Source organism: Vipera berus, assembly GCF_964194415.1.
Source record: "Vipera berus genome assembly, chromosome: 3".
Lineage (NCBI taxonomy): Eukaryota > Metazoa > Chordata > Lepidosauria > Squamata > Viperidae > Vipera > Vipera berus.
In genome coordinates, this window is record NC_138204.1 from 106,764,124 (window position 1) to 106,784,273 (window position 20,150).

General features: G+C 42.9%; 1 protein-coding gene across 1 annotated transcript in view; it reads right to left on the reverse strand.

The window, feature by feature from the left end:
• Positions 1-376: 376 nt before the first annotated feature.
• The window catches only part of RNF2 (ring finger protein 2), a 32,334-nt gene continuing 12,560 nt past the window's right edge, over positions 377-20,150 (reverse strand). Inside the window, exons 2-7 of the mRNA XM_081322306.1 lie at positions 7,351-7,439; positions 6,958-7,118; positions 5,536-5,751; positions 4,672-4,944; positions 4,297-4,468; positions 377-979 (exon numbers count right to left, since the gene is read on the reverse strand). Coding sequence (XP_081178432.1) covers positions 878-979; positions 4,297-4,468; positions 4,672-4,944; positions 5,536-5,751; positions 6,958-7,118; positions 7,351-7,437 — 1,011 coding nt within the window. The 5' untranslated portion in view covers positions 7,438-7,439 and the 3' untranslated portion in view covers positions 377-877. The remainder of the gene's footprint in view (positions 980-4,296; positions 4,469-4,671; positions 4,945-5,535; positions 5,752-6,957; positions 7,119-7,350; positions 7,440-20,150) is intronic.

Genomic DNA, 20,150 nt, shown 5'->3' on the forward strand with positions numbered 1-20,150 from the left:
AATGCTGTCAAAGAAATTTGTCAATATTGCATCATTATTATTTTTAAGTAGTATCAGTTCAAATCAGTATATTTTTCCCCTTTTTCTGGAATGTTAATATGATTGTACCATCAGCACTTCATGAACTGTGATTAACAAAATTTGGAACTTGTCTCAGAAATGTACACTCATTCTGTAAAGTCTTTTCCCAGAGCTAGTTCTTAAACTGCAATTAAGCTATGAAACAGTATTACAGTTAATGTTCTCTTAGCTATAATGTGAAGTTGGTAAGAATAATTTACCTTAAATATCATGAAAACAGGAAAAAGAGTAGCTTGCATTCCCATGGACACTGGGAATGAAGACAGTGTTGTATATGAGGTGGCTTTTTTATTCACAAAGCAGAATGACATTACAGGGCATTGCATAAGAATTCAGGTACTGCTGTGAACAATCTATCTTTTCCTCCAGCCTCAGTTATTTCTTTAGCATCTGAACTAGTTACTTACTAACAGACCTACTCTTAATCATATATAATAGAATTATAGCATCTCTTGTTCCTTTGTCAATGTACATCAAGGTGCTAGTGAGTCTGCCCATCCAAAGCCTTCTAACATTCCATGTTCTAAAGAAATTTTGCTGCCACTAACTTCATGCACATGAACCAAGAGCCACCAAATTAAAAGAACACATACAACAGTAACAGTGGAATGTTCTGATCATTCAGTTCTTCAGAAAGAAAAATATAAGTTAGATATCACACAAAATACTGTCTAGAGATATTCATTGAGGAATCCAAGTCTATGTGCAGTTGTCCATGATGCAGAGGATGGTACCTCAAATTAAAGCAAAGCTATAAAAGCAAGTATTGTTCCAACTCAAAGCCTTTTTGTAAGGCTTATTTGTGTTCCTTTGTTGGTGCATAGTAGAGCTCCATGGGCTTATTCACTTTCCAGTATTTTTCACTGACCAGCTCCAAGGAAAAAGAACCGTTTAATACCTAGAGTGGGAGCCAAAAGAAGTAACAAAGTTAAAAATAGAAAAGTGTTATTGCCATTTGAAAATGAATAACAAAAAATAATAACTAGAAAATTACCAAACACTGACAAATCACAGTTCGTAAACAACATTCACTCCTAATATAAACCGATATTTCAGTTCCAAAGGAAAAGCAGCTGTAGAACAAATGAGGGTGTTATAGTATATTTCCATAAAAAAGGCTACAGATCTTTTAAAATTTATCCTTCCCATTGCAAAATAGAGCCTAGAGGTTTAGCAAACAAATATGTACGTTTGACATTTCTGCAGTCTACCATCAAGGTAAATAAAGCTATTCTGTTCAAAGTACAGCAACATAAAAAGCCACTCCAGCTTTGCAAGATGAAATTAAGAAATATTAGGTCAATTCTGATCTTTCAAAACTGAACATGATAAAGTGTGAACATTTTTAGATCTTTACACATTTAGCATTTTGAAAAAAATCTACCAACATTTAAATTTTTGGGTTTAAGTAATAGCAAACAAAATCTTGTAGCTGTCTGTATTTTTGTCCAGTATTTTTCAGGCTGGTATCTTCATCAAGAAGACCTTGTCAATCAGAATCAGAAAATATTTATATTTTCCTATCAAATATGTTAGCAATATCATGGGACATAACCCTAGTTGCTTGTTAAAGCATGGAATGAAATCACTTAACACAATTGTCTAAGTAGAACATGATGACAGCAATTAATAGTATCTTGAGCTCAGGTTATTGAGGTATGACATCTGAAGTTACAAGAGACCCCTCCCCCCAAAAAAGCTACATACCATTTCAAAGATACAACGGCAGCAGTGGCCTTGAGGTCATTTGCCCTTACGACCCAGCACAGGGTCACTACAGCACCCCCTGCCTCCCTATCCTACCCCATTGGAACCCTGCAGCATTTGGGCCTGATCCTACACACCCACCTTGCATTTCTCTCTTCAGATCTCCCGTGGAAGGAGGGCAGGCCATGTATTCCAGGACGCACAGCAGTGATCCAAATCTGACTGCCATTTTGTCCTACCCACTCAGTAATTATAATTACAAGTGGGTGGGGACATTATGCATATATTACTGGATCTAGCACAGATTTAATACACCCTTTTTATTCAAACGTCTAAAGTCTAAAGTGGAGGCCTAACCCCCAAAATTACTTGCCACTAACAATGCACAATTCTAGTCAATGAATTAAATAGCTCTTTTCAATTAGATCAAGACCAGATGGTTAAGTTTAATCTTATACATTTAAGTTTACACTAGAAGCCTCAAATCCTTTAAGATTGATACAATGTGTATGGGAGGCTAGGTTTTGATTTAGTCCTTTTTAAAGGTCACTGTAATTTATTTTAAGTACACAGTTCAGTAATGAATAAATATATCAGACAGCTAGATTCCGTACAATATCCTTTTTCCTTATATGTTCCCACAATTTATGTACTTCATTGAACACTAATTCTGAAAAAAAGTAAAGATGTGTGGATGTAGCAGGCCAGTTAGTAGGGAGCTGCAGCCAATACAGACTCTTTTTTAGACACTGTAAAAACAGCAATAAGTTCTGATTGGTTTCCAGGATGTTGGAAGAAGCATACTGTATATTTAAATCTTGTCCAAAATAAAAAGACCTTTCATCCATCTTAAACATCATATAACAGATCAAAATTCCAGATATACGAATAGAAGTTTCCTAGCATGTTCACTTAGTATGTTTATATTCAGCATTTTCATAGGTTAGCTGTGTTAGTTTTCTGCAGCAGTTTTATGATATCTTGACTAATCAATTTATTATAATAATATTAACTTTTGTACAATCCACTTCATCAAATGTGTGCAGTCCAAACATCAAGCAGCTGTCGTAGGAGGTGGAAGGAGAAGAGGGAATAGTGAGAATGGAGAGACAAGAGAGTGACTATTAACAAAACAGTAACTAAATGTGACACAATCTTGCACTGATAAACCATATAAAGTACTACAAGAAATCTCAGTTTATTCTGAGAGTATGAAAACTGGTGCAGGATAAAATGTGTCTTTAAAATTGCTTTGTTGAAGGATAACCACCTTGGACACACGGTGACAAGAATATTTTCAGAGACTGAAATAATCCCACTGCTATTTTTAGCATTCATGGACCAGAGAATTACATGCCTTCCTCCCTCACCCCAAAAAAAGCCCTTTCTGTTTTGTTAATGGTCAGTCTCTTACCATTCTTCATCTCCTTTCTTCCCGCACCTGACAAGAATACACATTTTGCCCTTTTTGTCAGGACTGTACTCCCTGCTTCTGTTGAAACAGAGTCGTTCTCTGCAAAGGCTTATGAGATATGGTTGAGGCTTTAATGTACAACAAAACACTTGGTTGTTTGCATTGTATTTTTTTAAAATACTCCTTTCTACATGTTAACCTTCCACAGTAGGGGATAAATAATTCTGCTAGGATTGTATAAGAAAGTGAGATGAACAGGAAAGCTCAGAAACGAATCAATAATGGTCTGAAACTAGATTTTCCTCATCTTTTTTTAGCAACATATGCACGTGTCCTTTTCGGAAATTTTCCACACAGAGGGTTAAGCCTGGGTATATAGATCATACCTTTTAGATAAAGTCAGAATCCATTTATATATTTCATTTCTAACTCCCTATCTGTGCAAATCTAAATCTCAACCCTTTACTGGATTCTGCCATTTCCAAGGAGGGAAAGAGAAGGCAAGGTTGTTAAGAGCCATCTCTATCCCTTAGATGCAAGGTTTGTTTATTCAGCCTGCCTGAAGGCCATCACAAAAGACCAGGGAAGAAACCCTTTGAACTAAGAAGAACAAAGAAAGAGGGAGGGGGGGGGATTCTGGTTTGTATCTCCGACTGGAATATGAAGGGGAAGAAGTAATAATGTTGCAAATGTGATGGGGCTTTTCTTTCCCATGAGGAGTTTGACACCTGAAACTTGACTGATCCGGTACTGACCAAATGGATTGAGGGGAGGGGTTATTACTTGGGGACACTTTAAAAGTATCGATCTGTGAGACAGTTTCCAGATCCTGTCTAGATTATCCACTGTCAACCATGTTTTAGTAAAAGTTCCTGTTTGGACAATCCTGTCTCCAAGAGTTCTTCTTTCCTAAGTTGTGGATTGGGGTGGGTTCTGACATACACATTGTCAAGATCACACATCCTGACAGCATACCCTATTTGCTTTGCCTCTGTATGTTTAGCTCTGGGCATAATGACATTCTGAATAGAATTCAAATTTATTTTGAAACAATGCCTTTTCTCAATTGCATTTTTGCTCAAAGAGTTACTCACGGTGAATTGGCCATTAGCTGTAGCAATATAAATTGTGTATTGCTTCTCACTGGCTGTTTCAAGATTCATCTGATTAGACTCTCCTTTGCTCCGAAGTTCTTCTAAGGCTAGCCTCACAGCTAGGTACTTAGACAAGTGATCAACAGTGGCATTGCCCGAGGTCTTAATATACCTGTACAAAAGCAAAGAGGGTTTATGTACCTACAGGTTACAAGAAGTAAGATTAACAGATATGGAAAGGCTTACAAGGAAAATAATCCAGTATTTTCTATTGTTTATTCTACATGAAGTCATACAGAGCCTACAATATTTAACTGGATTCATCTACTACCATATGCAGCATTTCTTCTAAAATAAAAATGAATCACTGCTTACCTTGTCTGTGCACTGTCATCATTTTCCATAAGTGTAGGATGGGGTCTGAAAACTAATTCTATTTCACTTGCACCATCCAATACTGGGTCTATAGCAACTGTTGTATTGTTATTGTCCAGTTCAAGCCCAGAATCATCAGAAGTTTTGGTTCTTTTGTTACTTGGTCCAGCCTCCTGATTACTGTGGGTCGAAGCGTTACTACAATGCGAACTGTCACCATTGTCTTCTGCTCCGCTGCCATTCTCTATCTGTTGCTTCTTGCCTCTCTGTAACCTAGTTAGCACAATCAAGAAATAATCTTAAATTCTTCATTTTCAGAGTCTTTGTTTCAGCTAGCAAATTTTGTCCATTTTTTTTCATTAAATACACATATCCAACATACAACCCTTCACCATTAGCTGTAGTACTGAAATAGTAGTAGTATTAATACTAATACCAATGCATTCTTCTTCTGCCATGAGGAAATTCATTTTGCAAAATAATTCACATATTACAAATATGTTTAGTATTTATAGTATTTAGTAGACATGTCATTTGAAATATAGATTTTGAACAAATATTAGGATATGGTTAGCTGTAACATTGGAAGTTAGGCTGTTGTGGTCAATTTTGCATGATCCACAGTTTTCAAATTAAAAAAAAGGCAGGAATTTATTTAAAAATGTAAGCTTTTTGATTACTCGTCTACTCAATCCAGTAATGTGTATTTCAAATAGAAGCAATACTCTAACCTTCTGGTAGGCATCATTTTCTATTTTTTCTTTTTATGCTGAAGTCTGAAGATATAGATCTTCATACAAATAAGTATGCAGACAATCACCCAACTAGAGATACCCATCTTTTCACTATATATAATTTTTTTACCTGTTCAAGGCTTGTATTTTCAGACCCTCTTCAATGCTGTGGCTCAAAGCTTGCTGATTATTGTGCTTGCTGATCCTTGCTAAAACTCTCTCCTGGTGAGCCTCATATTCATCACGACTTGGATAAATTTTACTGATGAGGGCATCAAAATTTGGATCTGGTCTCAAAGATCTTTTGGAAACGAGCTTTTTACGACAAGTAGGGCATTCTTTGTTTCTGAAAATAAGAAAAAGAATTCCAAAAATATGTTCTTACCTAATTCAAAAATTTTGTATGCTTATTGCATTGTCGGCAAATCTTTGTGATTTCTTTTGAAATACTTAACTATTTTTCAGAAGGGGAACAGCCATTTGTTAATTTTGGACATCTCAGAATTCAATAGAATGATATGGTCAATGCTCACTGACCCTCTTTGCTCTTAGTCCTGTACATTATTTGGTGACAACAGTACAAGGAGCCTAGTATTCTTTATGTACCCACTTTTTAATAGGCTGAAAAAGTCATTACTTGGAGTCAGTGTAGTATACTGGATACAAATCCTGATTTGAACTCCAAATTGAAGTCTCTGCTTGGATATAAGATGCTCTGAATGACCTAGGTTCAGGTACTACTGCAGCAAACCTATCCTACAAGGCAATATAGGAGAAAATATTTGAGGCTCAGGGTTGAAATGAGAACTCTTTGGTGCTCCCTGAGCTTGCAGATGTTTCAGTACCCAAACTAGGTAATATCATCAGTGCTGATGAGTTTAACTAGTTTGGGTAATAAAGCATCTGCAAGAAAACAATCAAGCTCAGAGAGCACCAAGGACTCCCATCTCACAAGATTAAGTAGGATAGCAAAAATACTCAACCCATCCTAGCTGCAAATTCTTTATATATAACCTTCTTTGGGTTTCGAATGTGGCCAGCCATATACAATAGGTGACAGGAGGCAATTTCAGAGGAGAAAGAAGGCAAAAGTATGTTTATAATTCCTTTGTGGCAGAGCTGTGATAGGCAACAAGCAGATTAGCCATCCTTCCGAGGTCAGTAAAATGAGGGTGACTCTGTAAACTGGTTAGAGAGGGCTGTAAAGCACTATGAGGCGGTATATTAGTCTAAGTGCTATTACTATATAATCCCATATATCATTAAATGTTGGCAGCAATCTGCTTTTTTGGCCTTTCCTACCCACCCACCTCTTGCTGAAATAAGAAGCACCTAGTTTTGTTACAATTACTCTTAAAATTTCCGCCCCAATTCACATACTCCAGCATGGGGCAAAAACAGTGGCCTTATCCATATCTAAAACATTCATGCATCACTGGCTGTATCCCATGTGGCTTAAATTCCAAAAAACCTTTTGAATCACTGGTCTGAGCATAATTCCAAGGTACTATTCAGTTCTGTAGCAGTAGGTTTTTTTCATCAACCAACTTACCCACTTCTAAGGGCTGTGATAATGCAATCAGCACAAAATCGATGTAGACATTCCTTAGTAGTCATGGTATTTTTCAGCATATCCAAACAAATGGGACACATTAGCTCACTGTGGAGACTTCGGGGTGACACCACTATCTCCAGGCCATCTGTTATAGCTTCCTAATGATCAAAATAGTGTTTTCAAGAAATTATTTCCTTGTTCCAATAAAATTAATATTTACAAATGATACACTTTCAATACTCTTATAATTTGCATTACTTTTCTTCCTATCAAATTCTTCTGGTACAAATTATCTGGGATGTGGAAGATCACATTCACACTAAAACAATACAACGATACAAGCTATTACCAAAAATAATACAAAGATGGAGAAGAAAGTAACTACAGTACCTGAGGTGTTCTTTGAAGTTCATATAAGCTGAGTTCCCATGTTTTGCTCAATGGTTGTGTGCCATTTGTCTGTACGGTCTGAGACATGGCTAAAAGAAAAATAGAATCATCATCATCATCATCATCATCATCATCATCATCATCATCATCCTATTATTATACTATCTTCTTTTATATTTAATTCAAGATGGCAAACATACCCAAAATTCCTGTGTCTTATTTTTCCCACAACCTCTGGGGTGAATTGGGCTGAGAATGACCAGCCCAAAATCACCAGCACTTTTCCTAATTTTAATAAGCCCTGTAGACTGGAGAGATTAGATAAGCATAAGCATAGTCTTGCTACAGCAGGATAAGATCCATTCTAGTGCAACATTTTGTTTTTTAAGAGTGGTTAATGAAATACCTCTAGGGTGCTCTCAAGTAAGAGACAGAGTATCCTATTACTGTTCACCTAAAATTGGTATTTGGAATCAAACTGCCCCCAACGCAGAGATAAAATTGGGTCCTCAAGTTACTAGTTTTTAACTAACATTCCATCCCACTATCCAATCCCTTTTAAAGGCATTCAAGTAAGTGGTCATCGCCATGTTTTGTGGTAATTCGACAGATTAATTATACACGGTGTGAAAAATTTCTCCCTGTCTACTTCTAGTCTACATATATTTTATCCACTTTGATAAGGTTGTTTCTCAACTGATTTTTTTCTGCATTCTGTATGTAAGAAACTACATCCCTCATACTATTTCCAGTTCCACTATGCATTTTTATTTCTCAAACTTTAACACAGTAGCTACTTTGTAGAACAGGATACAAACAGAATAACAGAGTTGGAAGGGACCTTGTGTTGTTTAAAATATAAATTATCGCAGCCTTTTTCTTGTTTTCGTCTTGTGACAACATAGAATCACAAACATCTGACAGTGGTTTATCAAAATAACTGGTTTAATAGACAACATGAAACAATAACATTCAGGGAGCATACATCATACAAGGAAGTCATTTATATTCAAATGGTTCAAGTGAAGTGCAAGGTTCCAACTGTCATTTTCCTCAGGTTCAGTCTCTTAAAGGACACCACCCCAAAATACTCTGCTTGCTGGTCAGCTACTAAATTACAATTACTGTACCTTGACACCTTGGAGGTCTTTTAGTCCAACCCTCTGCTCAAGCATTCTGTATGTAACAAACTACATCCCTCATAATCAGTGCTTTTTTTGTAAAAGAAAAAGGTGCCGGAACTCACACGTCATACAACCCGCCTTGCCTACCCTACAAGGTTCCATCCAAAAAAGGTGCCGGAACTCCGTTCTGAGTGTTCTATGACAAAAAAAGCCCTGCTCATAATATTTCCAGTTCCACTATACATTTTTATTTCTCAAACTTTAACACAGAAACTACTTAGTGGAACAGAACAGAATAACAGAGTTGGAAGGGACTTTGGAGGTCTTTTAGTCCAACCCTCTGCTCAAGCAGGAAATCATATACCATTTCAGACAAATTGTTGTCCAATCTCAAGTTGACCCCCTCTTCTTTGTAGCAGCCTCTTAGATACTGGAACACTAATATTGTGTCACCTCTAGTCCTTCTTGTCTTTAAACTACTAAAGCCTTCTCATTCAGGAACAGGCACAATTGGCACAGCAGTTGGAGATGTGCAAAAGCCCTTTTCACCATAAACCACAACTGCCTCTTCTCTGAACAAGATTTGTTGGGGAAAAAGTACTAAGTTTGTTTAATCATGATTTATGAAGTCATAATGATTATACTCATGTACATTGAGAGGTTGATAACCTGATATACAATTTGTCATCCAATCAAAAGCAGGATTTTTTTTCCTGTTTCTTGGTATACAAAAGCAATAATGATCACATTAGATCTAACTCTAACTAAAAGGGAAACATATAGTAAACCTTCCTACTCTGAAATCCTTTAGAAAAACTGGTAAAGTTGTTCACTCAAATTAGGTTGCCAGAATATTTAGATCTAGGGAAATTACATAAACTACTACTATTTGCTCAGAAAATTTGTAATTGGTTTACGCAAAAGGAAAATTATTGTGAATTCAAGGTTCTTCCCTCTAAAGAAGTTTAAACAAACAAAATTATGTGTGCATTCTTAGTGAACCTAAGGGACCCCACACCTTTCAAAGATAAATAATTTGGGAGTTGATGTAATGTTTTCTTTCAAGTACAAAAACACCTGAGCAAAGAATCTCACAATCTTGTTCTTATAAATATTAGATATAAATCCTTCTTAAAAAACGAGTCCCAATTATTTTGCCCATCTTAAACAAGGAAAGTAGTCAGCTATAAATGGAACTGGGAACCCATAGGTATCTTTTTTGAATGTCTTTAACAGAAACATTCATTGCTAAATATACGTTTGTAAGAATTTCTCAACAAATGCAAACAATTTTATTACAAATATTAATGACCCTTAAATTGCAAAGTTCAAAAATATTTACTTTGTTTAATCTGTTAGTTTAAAAAGAGGTGGTCAACCTATTCTCCAAAGCATTTGAAGGTAGAGCAAGAAGGAAGGGATGGAAACTAATGAGAGAGAAGCAACCTAGAACTAAGGAGAAATTTCCTTTCAGAACAATTAATCAGTGGAGTGAACTGCCTCCAGAGGTTTTGGGTGCTCCAACACTGGAAATTTTTAAGAAGAGACTCAAATGGTACAGTTTCTTGCTTGAGCAGATGGTGGACATTTCTTACAACTCTATTATTCCATTATTCTATATATAGGAGCAATGTTTGTAAAGGACATATCCACGAGATTGTAAAAGGACATCCAGGAAATCTAAGTGGTTCGTGCATGCCTGGGGTCCTTCTAAAAAAATTGTTCTAGGATACCTTTGTTTTCTATTCATGATCTGAAAAGCAGCAGTTCTGAAGCTAAGTATATGATCAACTTCTCTTTAGCCAAGCCCATTTAATAGGTGGTGGTGGTAGTGGTGTTAGTTTGTTTTTATTCAGGATAGTAGGGTAATTTTAGTTTGTAAAAAAACACAGTTTTATATTAAAGGAGCATTTTCCTCCTGCGAGAAGAACCTTCCCACAAATAAAGCCTACTTATTTACTTGTATTTTTTCCCCAAACAGCTCTTCCTCCCTTGCTGTGGATACTATACATTATTATTATTATTATTAATTTTATTTGTATACCGCCCTTCTCCCGAAGGACTCAGGGCGGTGAACAGGGCAATACATGTTAAAAAGACAGAATACAAAAATTAAAAAAGATTAAACAAGTGCCCAGAACTCTTAAATAGATTAAAACGTATTTAAAAGTAATAAAAACCCAACCCCCTCCCATCAGGCCAGGCCAGCTTGTTCAAAAAGATACGTCTTTAGAAGGAGTGAAGGTCGGGCGCCATCCGGAGCTCAACCGGAAGACGGTTCCATAAATCCGGCGCGCCCATAGAGAACACCCTCCCCCTTTGGGCCACCAGTCGGCATTCTTTGACTGGTGGCACCCTGAGGAGACCCTCTCTGTGGGAGCGTATTGGGCAGAGGGAAGTTGATGCCGGCCGCAGGTGCTCCCCAAGGTATTTCGGACCCATGCCATGTAGGGCTTTGTAGGTCAATACCAGCACCTTGAACCTCACCCGGAAGACAACTGGGAGCCAATGCAGCTCACGGAGCAGAGGTGTAACATGGGAGTATCGGGAGACTCCCAACACAACTCTCGCGGCTGCATTCTGTACCAGTTGGAGCCTCCGAGTGGTCTACAAGGGCAGCCCCATGTAGAGAGCGTTGCAGTAGTCTAAACGAGAGGTCACGAGCGCATGAGTGACCGTACGCAGGGCATCCCGGTCTAGATAGGGCCGCAACTGGCGCACCAGGCAAACCTGGGCGAAGGCCCCCCTAGTCACGGCCACTATGTGATCTTCCAAAGTAAGCCGTGAATCTAGGATGACTCCCAAGTTGCGAGCCCTATCTACGGGGGGTAATAGCTCACCCCCCATAGAAAGAGATGGGATATTCTGAATATCCCGGTATGCCGGTATGCACAGCCACTCAGTCTTGTCGGGGTTGAGTTGAAGTCTGTTCTTCCCCATCCAGACCCGAACCGCTTCCAGGCAATGGGACATCACGTCGAGGGCATCACTGGGGTGGTTTGGGGTCGAAATAAAAAGCTGGGTATCATCAGCGTACTGATGATACCCAACTCCAAAACCACGAATGATCTCACCCAGCGGTTTCATGTAGATGTTGAACAGGAGAGGCGAGAGGACCGACCCCTGAGGAACTCCATGAGAGGCCTCGAGGTCAACCTCTGCCCCCCTGCCAACACCGACTGCAAACGTCCCAGGAGATAGGAGAAGAACCACTGAAAGACTGTGCCTCCCACTCCCAATCCCCTGAGACGCCGCAGCAGGATACCATGGTCGATGGTATCAAACGCCGCTGAGAGGTCTAATAGGACTAGGACAGAGGAATGTCCCCTGTCCCGGGCCCTCCAGAAATCATTCACCAGAGCGACCAATGCCGTCTCCGTGCTGTGCCCGGGCATGAAACCCAATTGGTACGGGTCTAGATAATCCACTTCATCCAGGACCAGAGGGAGCTGATGCGCCACCACACTCTCAACAACCTTCGCAAGAAAGCGAAGGTTGGAGACCGGACGAAAGGCAGGCTTCTTGAGGAGAGGTCTCACCACCGCCTCCTTCAAGACGGCGGGGAAACTGCCCTCACTCAAAGAGGCAGATATAACCGCCTGGAACCAGCCTCGTGTCCCCAACCAAGCCGCATAAACCAGCCAGGAAGGGCACGGGTCCAATAAACATGTGGTGGAGCTCAACCTCCCCATAATCCTGTCCACTTCCTCTGGAGTCACAGAATCAAACTCCTCCCAGATAATATCAACAAGACCGCCCGTGTCCTGATCGTCAGACTCTGCCCAGTCGGAGTCCAGACCGGTCCGAATCCGAGCGATTTTGTCCGACAGATGTTGACTAAACTCCTCGGCACGACCCTGCAAGGGTTCCTCCCTCACCTCCTGATTAAGGAGGGAGCGGGTCACCCTAAACAGAGCGGCCGGGCGGTTATCTGCGGACACGATAAGGGTAGCGAAGTGCTTAGACCTCGCCGCCCTTATCGCTGCGAGATAAGACCTCATATAGGTTCTTAGTCGCAATCGGTCGGATTCGGATCGGCTGGACCTCCAACAGCTCTCTAGGCCCCGTCTCTGACGCTTCATCTCCCGAAGCTCCACAGAGAACCATGGAGCTCGCTGGGATCTGCGCCGAGTCAGGGGCCGCAAGGGTACAACTCAGTCAAGTGCCTCCGTGGCTGCCCTTTCCCAGGCTTCCACTAAGGCATTCGCCGAGTTGTGAGCAACGGAGGCAGGTGGGGGTCCCAGCGCTGCCTGGAACCTATCTGGGTCCATTAAGCACCTGGGGTGGTACCATCTAATTGGCTCCACACACCCACGGTGGGGAGTGGCAAAACGGAAGACCAGCCGCAGGAGATGATCGGTCCATGACAGGGGCATAACAATTGGTGAGCCCCCACCAAGATCATCTAACCACTGTCCAGATAAGAAAACCAGGTCAAGGGTGTGGCCTCCCTCATGAGTCGGTCCATGAATTACTTGCGTCAGGTCCATGGCCGTCATGGAAGCCATGAACTCCCGAGCTAATTCAGATGATCCTCCCAGGGATGGTAGATTGAAGTCACCCAAAACTATAAGTTTGGGGAACTCAGTCACCAACCCTGAGAGGATGTTGAGAAGCTCAGGCAGGGCTGCTGCTGCGTGACTAGGCGAAAGGTACACCAGCAGCAAGCCCAACTGCGCCCCAGGACCACATCTCAGAGAGACTCACACCCGACTATCTGGGGAACGGTGGCCTCCCGCGGACACAAGGTCTCCCTCATAACTACCGCCACTCCCCCGCCCCTACCCTGAGCCCGAGGCCGGTGTAGCACCCAGAAACCTGGTGGGCAAAGATCAACCAGAGGAATACCACCCTCTGGGCCCAGCCAAGTCTCCATGATGCAAGCCAGGTCCGCATGCTCACCCTCAACCAGTTCCCGGACAAGAGGAGCCTTATTAACAACGGACCTGGCGTTCAACTACACCAGCCGGAGCTCAGGTGGCTGCACATCCTCGCTCCCGGGACCTCGGGGAGAAATCAGAGGGTCGGAGCACCTCACCACTTGTAAATAGCTGGGATGCCCTCCCGGATATCGATACAGCCCTCTGTTCGTACACCTGCTGCCATTCCCTAACGTTGTGGGAATAGGTAGTCCCACGACCCGCTCCAGAGCTCCAGAGGCAACCGACCCCCGCTCCCCCCCTGCGCGATCAATCCTGGACCTGGACCTCCCCCTTAACCCCTTAAATTTTTTTGCTAAAAAACAGATCAGGGGGTCTTTTCCTAACAATAAACTGGAGACCCCAATCCATACCTGACCATCTCTCAGGGTCCCAACAATTGGGCCCGTCATCAAGAGGAAAGGTAACAAAGAAGGAGGGACGCACCCAGGAGGGGGGAGTACCCCTGAGGGCGTATAAGTCCATGTCAGAATAACGTAAGCGTGCCATGACTGGCCATGTGAGTTCGGGAAGTGGCAGTCAGATGTTGAAAGATGATGTCATATCAGGAGTATATGAGTCCAAAACCGCCAGTCCAGCACAACTCTCACTTGTGCTGGGTACCCCAGAAACAGACAGCAGTCGATCTCTCACCCCGACCTCGAGGCTGATCTGGGAGGTAGATGGAGACCCCATCCAGGGAGAAAGAACATACCCTCACGGATCTCTCACATCCAGAGGGTTGTAGATGAAAAGAAACTGAGCCGCAATCTCACAGCGACTCTTCACCCCGGGTCCTCCTGAGTCTATGGGGGACAGGAGAAACAGCATACAAGAGTCCAACTCCATATGGGTGATAGGCAAGCCCAGCCCAACTTGGAAGCCGTAACTCTAGGCCATGATTGAAAGCTGCCTCAGAACTCTTAAGGCAGTAGCTCTTGAACCAGCGGGGGGGGGGGGTAGATAGCAGCAGGTAGCAGATAGGAGCAAGCGAGGAGTCGATAAAAATATCCCAGCTCCTCCAGCAGCATTCACCCATGCCGAAGTTTCTCCAGTTGATCCAGCTATTCGGAGCCGTGTCTCTATCTGCCCCAAAACTGGTCTCTGTCGCCTGGTAGTCCGCAGCAAGAACTGTTGTGGAAGGGCCGCCATGCAGGATTCTGTGCTGGGCAACCCGCAGCATTACCCACGCCGCAACCCGCAGCATTACCCGCAGCATTAGCTTTCGCCCGTGCCGCAGTTCCTCCAGTTGTTCCGGCCATTCGGGGCCATGGCTCTATCCGCCCCAAAAACCAGCTGACTTGGGCGTTTTCAAGCCACGGCTCCTCCGGCAGCATTCGCTCTTGCTGCAGTTCCTCCAGCTTCTCCTCAAGCTTCTCCAGCCAATTCCAAGTGTTCCAGGCTGGAGCATTCACTCCCGTCGCAGTTCCTACAGCCATTTCTGATCGATTCAAGCCGCGGCTCTATCCGCCCCGAAAAACAGCTGATCGGGCGTTTCAAGCCGCGGCGTTTCAAACGGAGCCAGAGCCAGAGCCATGATCTCCAAGCAGGACCTCCAGTCACCTCGCACCGATATGGAGGGCACCGACGCCCCAAAAAGCAAGGATGGCAAAGCAGTCTGTTCACCCAGCCCTAACATGGAGGCATTATGCACTCCCAAGGGCGCCCCCCAAGTCCACCAATCCACACCAAACTCACGGAGCTCAGCTCGACACATCCGCCATCTTGAGGGGATGTCTAATGTGTACAGATACTGACAGCATTGCTGCTTGCTGGTTATATGTGGGCACCTATAAAATAATAATAATAATAATAATAATAACAATAATAATAATAATAATAATAATAATAATAATAATAATAATAATAATAATTTGGAAGCGACCTTGGAGGTCATCTAGTCCAACCCCCTGCTAAGGCAGGAAACCCTATACCATTTCAGACAAATGGCTGTCCAGTCTCTTGTTAAAAACTTCCAGTGTTGGAGCATTCACCACTTCTGGAGGCAGGTTGTTCCACTGATTAATTGTTCTAACTGTCAGGAAATTTCTCCTTAGTTCTAGGTTGCTTCTCTCCTTGACTAGTTTCCATCCATTGCTTCTTGTCCTGCTCTCAGGTGCTCTGGAGAACAGCCTGGCTCCCTCTTCTTTGTGGCAGCCCCTGAGATATTGGAACACTGCTATCATGTCATCCCTCACCCTTCTCTTCATTAAACTACACATACCCAATTCCAGCAACCGTTCCCTATATGTTTTAGCCTCCAGTCCCCCAATCATCTTTGTTGCTCTTCTCTGTACTCTTTCTAGAGTCTCGACATCTTTTTTACATCGTGGTGACCAAAACTGGATGCAGTATTCCAGGCATTGTAAAGTGGTATTAGTACTTCACGTGATCTTGATTCTATCCCTCTGTTAATGCAGCCTAGCACTGTGTTGGCTTTTTTGGCAGCTGCAGCACACTGCTGGCTCATATTTAAGTGATTGTCCACTAGGACTCCGAGATCCCTCTCACAGTTACTACTATCGAGCAAGGTACCACCTATACTATACCTGTGCATTTGATTTTTCCTGCCTAAATGCAGAACCTTACTTTTTTCACAATTGAATTTCATTTTGTTAGATAGTGCCCAGTGTTCGAGTCTGTCCAGATCCTCCTGTATCTTAAGCCTATCTTCTGGAGTATTGGCTATTCCTGCCAGCTTGATGTCATCTGCAAATTTGAGGAGTTCCCCATCTATTCCCTCATCCAAATCATTGATGAAGATGTTGAAGAGCACTGGGCCCAGAACAGAGCCCTGGAGCACCCCACTACACACTTCCTTCCATGTAGATGCAGTTCCATTTAGGACCACACACTGAGTACGGCCTGTCAGCCAGCTACGAATCCATCTGGTGGTGATGCTATCTAAATTGAGCACTTTAATTTTTACTTTAAAAGATAGCTAGCTTTCTAGACTTCTTTCCCACGCTCCAGGTTTGGCAACTATTACCTACTCCAAACTACATCACTTCCCCCCAGAACAAACCATCATTGAGACAATAGGGCCAGTTAGAGAGGCTAGTTAGAAGGAGGGCAGTGTCAAAAGAGGAAGTGGAGACTGCTTGACTTAGTTCCATCACTAAAAGGTATCTAGCTTCGTACGCGGGAGACTAGTACTAGTAGGGAACCCTTCCTCTTACATAAACAGAGATGGTGGTAGTGTTGAAGCTTATGGTAGTCAGCCATCTCCATTCTGTTGGCAACCGAAAAGCTGAGGGAGAATATTGGGAGATAGGAGGTTGCCCCTCCTGAAACTGGGAATATGGCATGTGTAAATAATTGTTGTGTTTCAGGGTCAGCCTGTGGGTTCGGCAGTTGGGTCGGAGAACTCAGAGGAGGAGGAGGGGGTGTTGAAGACCTTGCTGAGGGGGTTGAAGATCTTGCTGATGAGAGCCCTCAGCCAGGCCCCTCCCACTTGGTCACCACGGAGACCCAGCTGTGTGAGCCTGACAGCGTGGATGAAGATGACCCACAGCTGGCCCTGTTCAAGGATGCCCGACGCAGGAGGCAGTCAATTAGGAGTAAACAGAGGAAGGCAATGGGGCTTCTCGGAAGGAGGCAGAGAGAAGCCACGCCCTGAACTCTATATAAGGGGAATGTCTGGGAGGGCTGGTTTGCTGAAGGCAACCGCTCGGATAGTTCATGTTTCTTAAAGCTCCGGTTTCTTGGTTTGTCTTGTTCCGTTTGTTTTTGTAGTAATAAATTTGGCAGGCGTAATTCCAGCCTCTTGCCTTCTTGAAAAAGGGGTTGTCCCTGCCTTTTCTGCAGGGCCGGTAGCAGGCTGGTACAGAACAATAATAGTGACCCAACACCACAGTATGAAAACATTTGAAGCTTGCACCTGAAGACCTATTCTATTCTATTTGCCACCAATGCAAAGCACAGCTCAGTGAAGAAAATGACATCATGCAGTTTAACACTCCATCACTCACATCTAAATACTGATTTGGTGGAGCAACTGATCTTCCTCAAGGGGAATCTCCCCCTTTTGGACTTCCTGGTTTCCCCTTTCTCATTTTCCAAACTCTCCCCCCATGACCAGATGTGGCCAATGGTGAGTCTCTTACACAACTCTGAGCACTAACGCAACTCATATTGGTATGAATCTTTGATTTCTTTCACCCAGAAAGCTTTATATTGGAAAACATTCTTATGACTCACTTGGTTACCTCTTTTAGTACCCGAGCACTAACGGACGACACTCCCTGGGTCAGGCGAAAGCAGCCACAACCGCTCGTAATTTCATTGTTAGTCAGCTGTATGACAAGAATCTCGTCAGACTGACTGCATTCCCTTGGGAACAGCAAGAGAAAGCTTCAAGGATTCTGGGGGAGGTTGAACCTGAGTTGCTTCTTGAAGAACAGCAATTCCAAATTCAGGCCCCTCTTAACTCCTCCCTCCAGTCTACAGGAAATTCCACTCTGCCATGTAACTTCAGCCAGATGCTGCATCATCTGAACTGAAAGTACTGCTGATTCTACTGACTGCCCAATCTGTGTAAACAGAATGCAATGATGCAACAAGGCCACATGCTTTTTCAATGCACACAGATGGAAGCATGGAAATAGTGGTCTAGCCAGCAGCAGATTACCCAACTGAGATAGAAAAAGAAATGGAGATTGTTCCCTACTCATCATGCCAACACTCTGTCTGAAAGGTAATTACTGTTGGTTTTTGTAAAGATTCCTACAGTTGCTGAGATTTATCTTCAAAAGCACTGTGAAATATCAACAGGACAAAAGAGCATGTACAAAGTCCATAAGCATATGTAATCTCAGCAAATAATCTTAAATGTAACTTTCCATTATTTATTTATTTATTTATTTATTTATTTATTTATTTATTTATTTATTAGTTGAATTTATATACCGCCCTATTCCCGAAGGACTCAGGGCGGTTCACAGGGCAATTAAAACAGTACAAAAAAGAATAAAATGGAATCAAATTAGTACAGGCCCACAATTCCTAATAACAATAAAATTAAAATGTTAAAATTAATTTAATATAATTTAATTAAATACTTTAAAATTTAAAATCCCTCAGTCCAGGCCAGACAATTCGAACAACCAGGTTTTTAAGTCCCAGCGAAAAGAGCGATGGTCGGGGCAGTCCAAAGCTCCATCGGCAGTTCGTTCCAAAGGGCGGGCGCACTCACAGAGAACGCCCTCCCCCTGGGAATCACCCGCCGGCAATCTCTCATCGGCGGAACCCTAAGGAGGCCCTCCCTGTGGGCATGCACAGGACGATGGGAGACTGATGCTGGTAGCAGGTGCTCCCTAAGGTAATCCGGACCCATGCCATTTAGGGCTTTATAGGTCATCACCAGCACCTTGAATCTCACCCGGAGGGCAACTGGAAGCCAATGCAGCTCGCGGAGAAGAGGTGTTACATGAGAGTATCAGGACACTCCCATTACTATTCGTGCGGCTGCATTCTGCACCAAATGAAGCCTCCGAGTGGTCCTCAAGGGCGGCCCCATGTAGAGAGCATTGCAGTAGTCTAACTGGGAGGTCACGAGCGCATGAGTGACTGTACGCAGGGCATCCCGGTCCAGATAGGGCCGCAACTGGCGCACCAGGCGAACCCGGGCAAAAGCCCCCCTGGTCACGGCTCCTATATGATCTTCCAAACTGAGCCGTGAATCCAGGACGCCCAAGTTACGAGCCCTATCGATGGGGGGTAACACCTCATCCCCCCATCATTAAAGATGGAGAAGAGTGATTCACTCGAGATGCCGATACGCACAGCCACTCAGTCTTGGCAGGATTGAGTCGGAGCCTGTTTCTCCCCATCCAAACCCGAACCGCCTCCAGGCAACGGGACATCACGTCGAGGGCATCACTGAGTTGGTTCGGGGTAGAGAGAAAAAGTTGGGTATCACCAGCATACTGATGATACCCCACCCCGAAACCACGAATGATCTCACCCAGTGGCTTCATATAGATGTTGAACAGGAGGGGAGAGAGGACCGACCCCTGAGGAACTCCACAAACGATTTTGTCAAAAGCTCTTTTCTAATGCCTTGGCCTGGTTTGGCTAGCTCGTTTGAAATGTTTGACTCCGTGTTTCTGAAGCGCAAAGAGTCACCCCGTTTGGTTGGTTTGATATCACTAATTCATTATTACTTTCTATGCATTGCACCCTCTTGTTACCGTCCATTTGTGGAAGCTTCAGATTGTATTTAAAAACCTATAATGGCTGGCCTCATACAAACATGTATTCATTGTGTGCATGCTCTTAAGTTCTATTGATGCAGTCCACTGTGTATTTTGCTTAAAAGACATGTTTGAGCTTGCTGATTTGTGAGAACGCTTCTATCAATTGGCCCCTTTAGCACTTCAAGTGTAAAAAAAAGAGTTGTTTGCTGAATATAGCACTGTACATGATTCAGATTCCTCCTTAGCCAAGCAGGGGTTTGTTTCCCAATATTTGGCATACTCTTCCACTTTCCCTTTCCAATCCTCTTATTCAACCAGAATTGCGATTTCTCCATTCTCTCATTTCTTCTTAGCAAAAATAAAACTTGCAATAGCAATAGCACTTAGACTTATATACCACTTCACAGTGCTTTACAACTCTCTCTAAACCAGGGGTCAGCAACCTGAAACAGTGAAAGAGCCACTCGGAACCGGTTCCCTCACAAAAGGAAAAACTGGGAGCCACAAAAAATGTGTGCGCATGCGCGTACATGCGCAGAACAGGGTTTGACTGAAGAGTG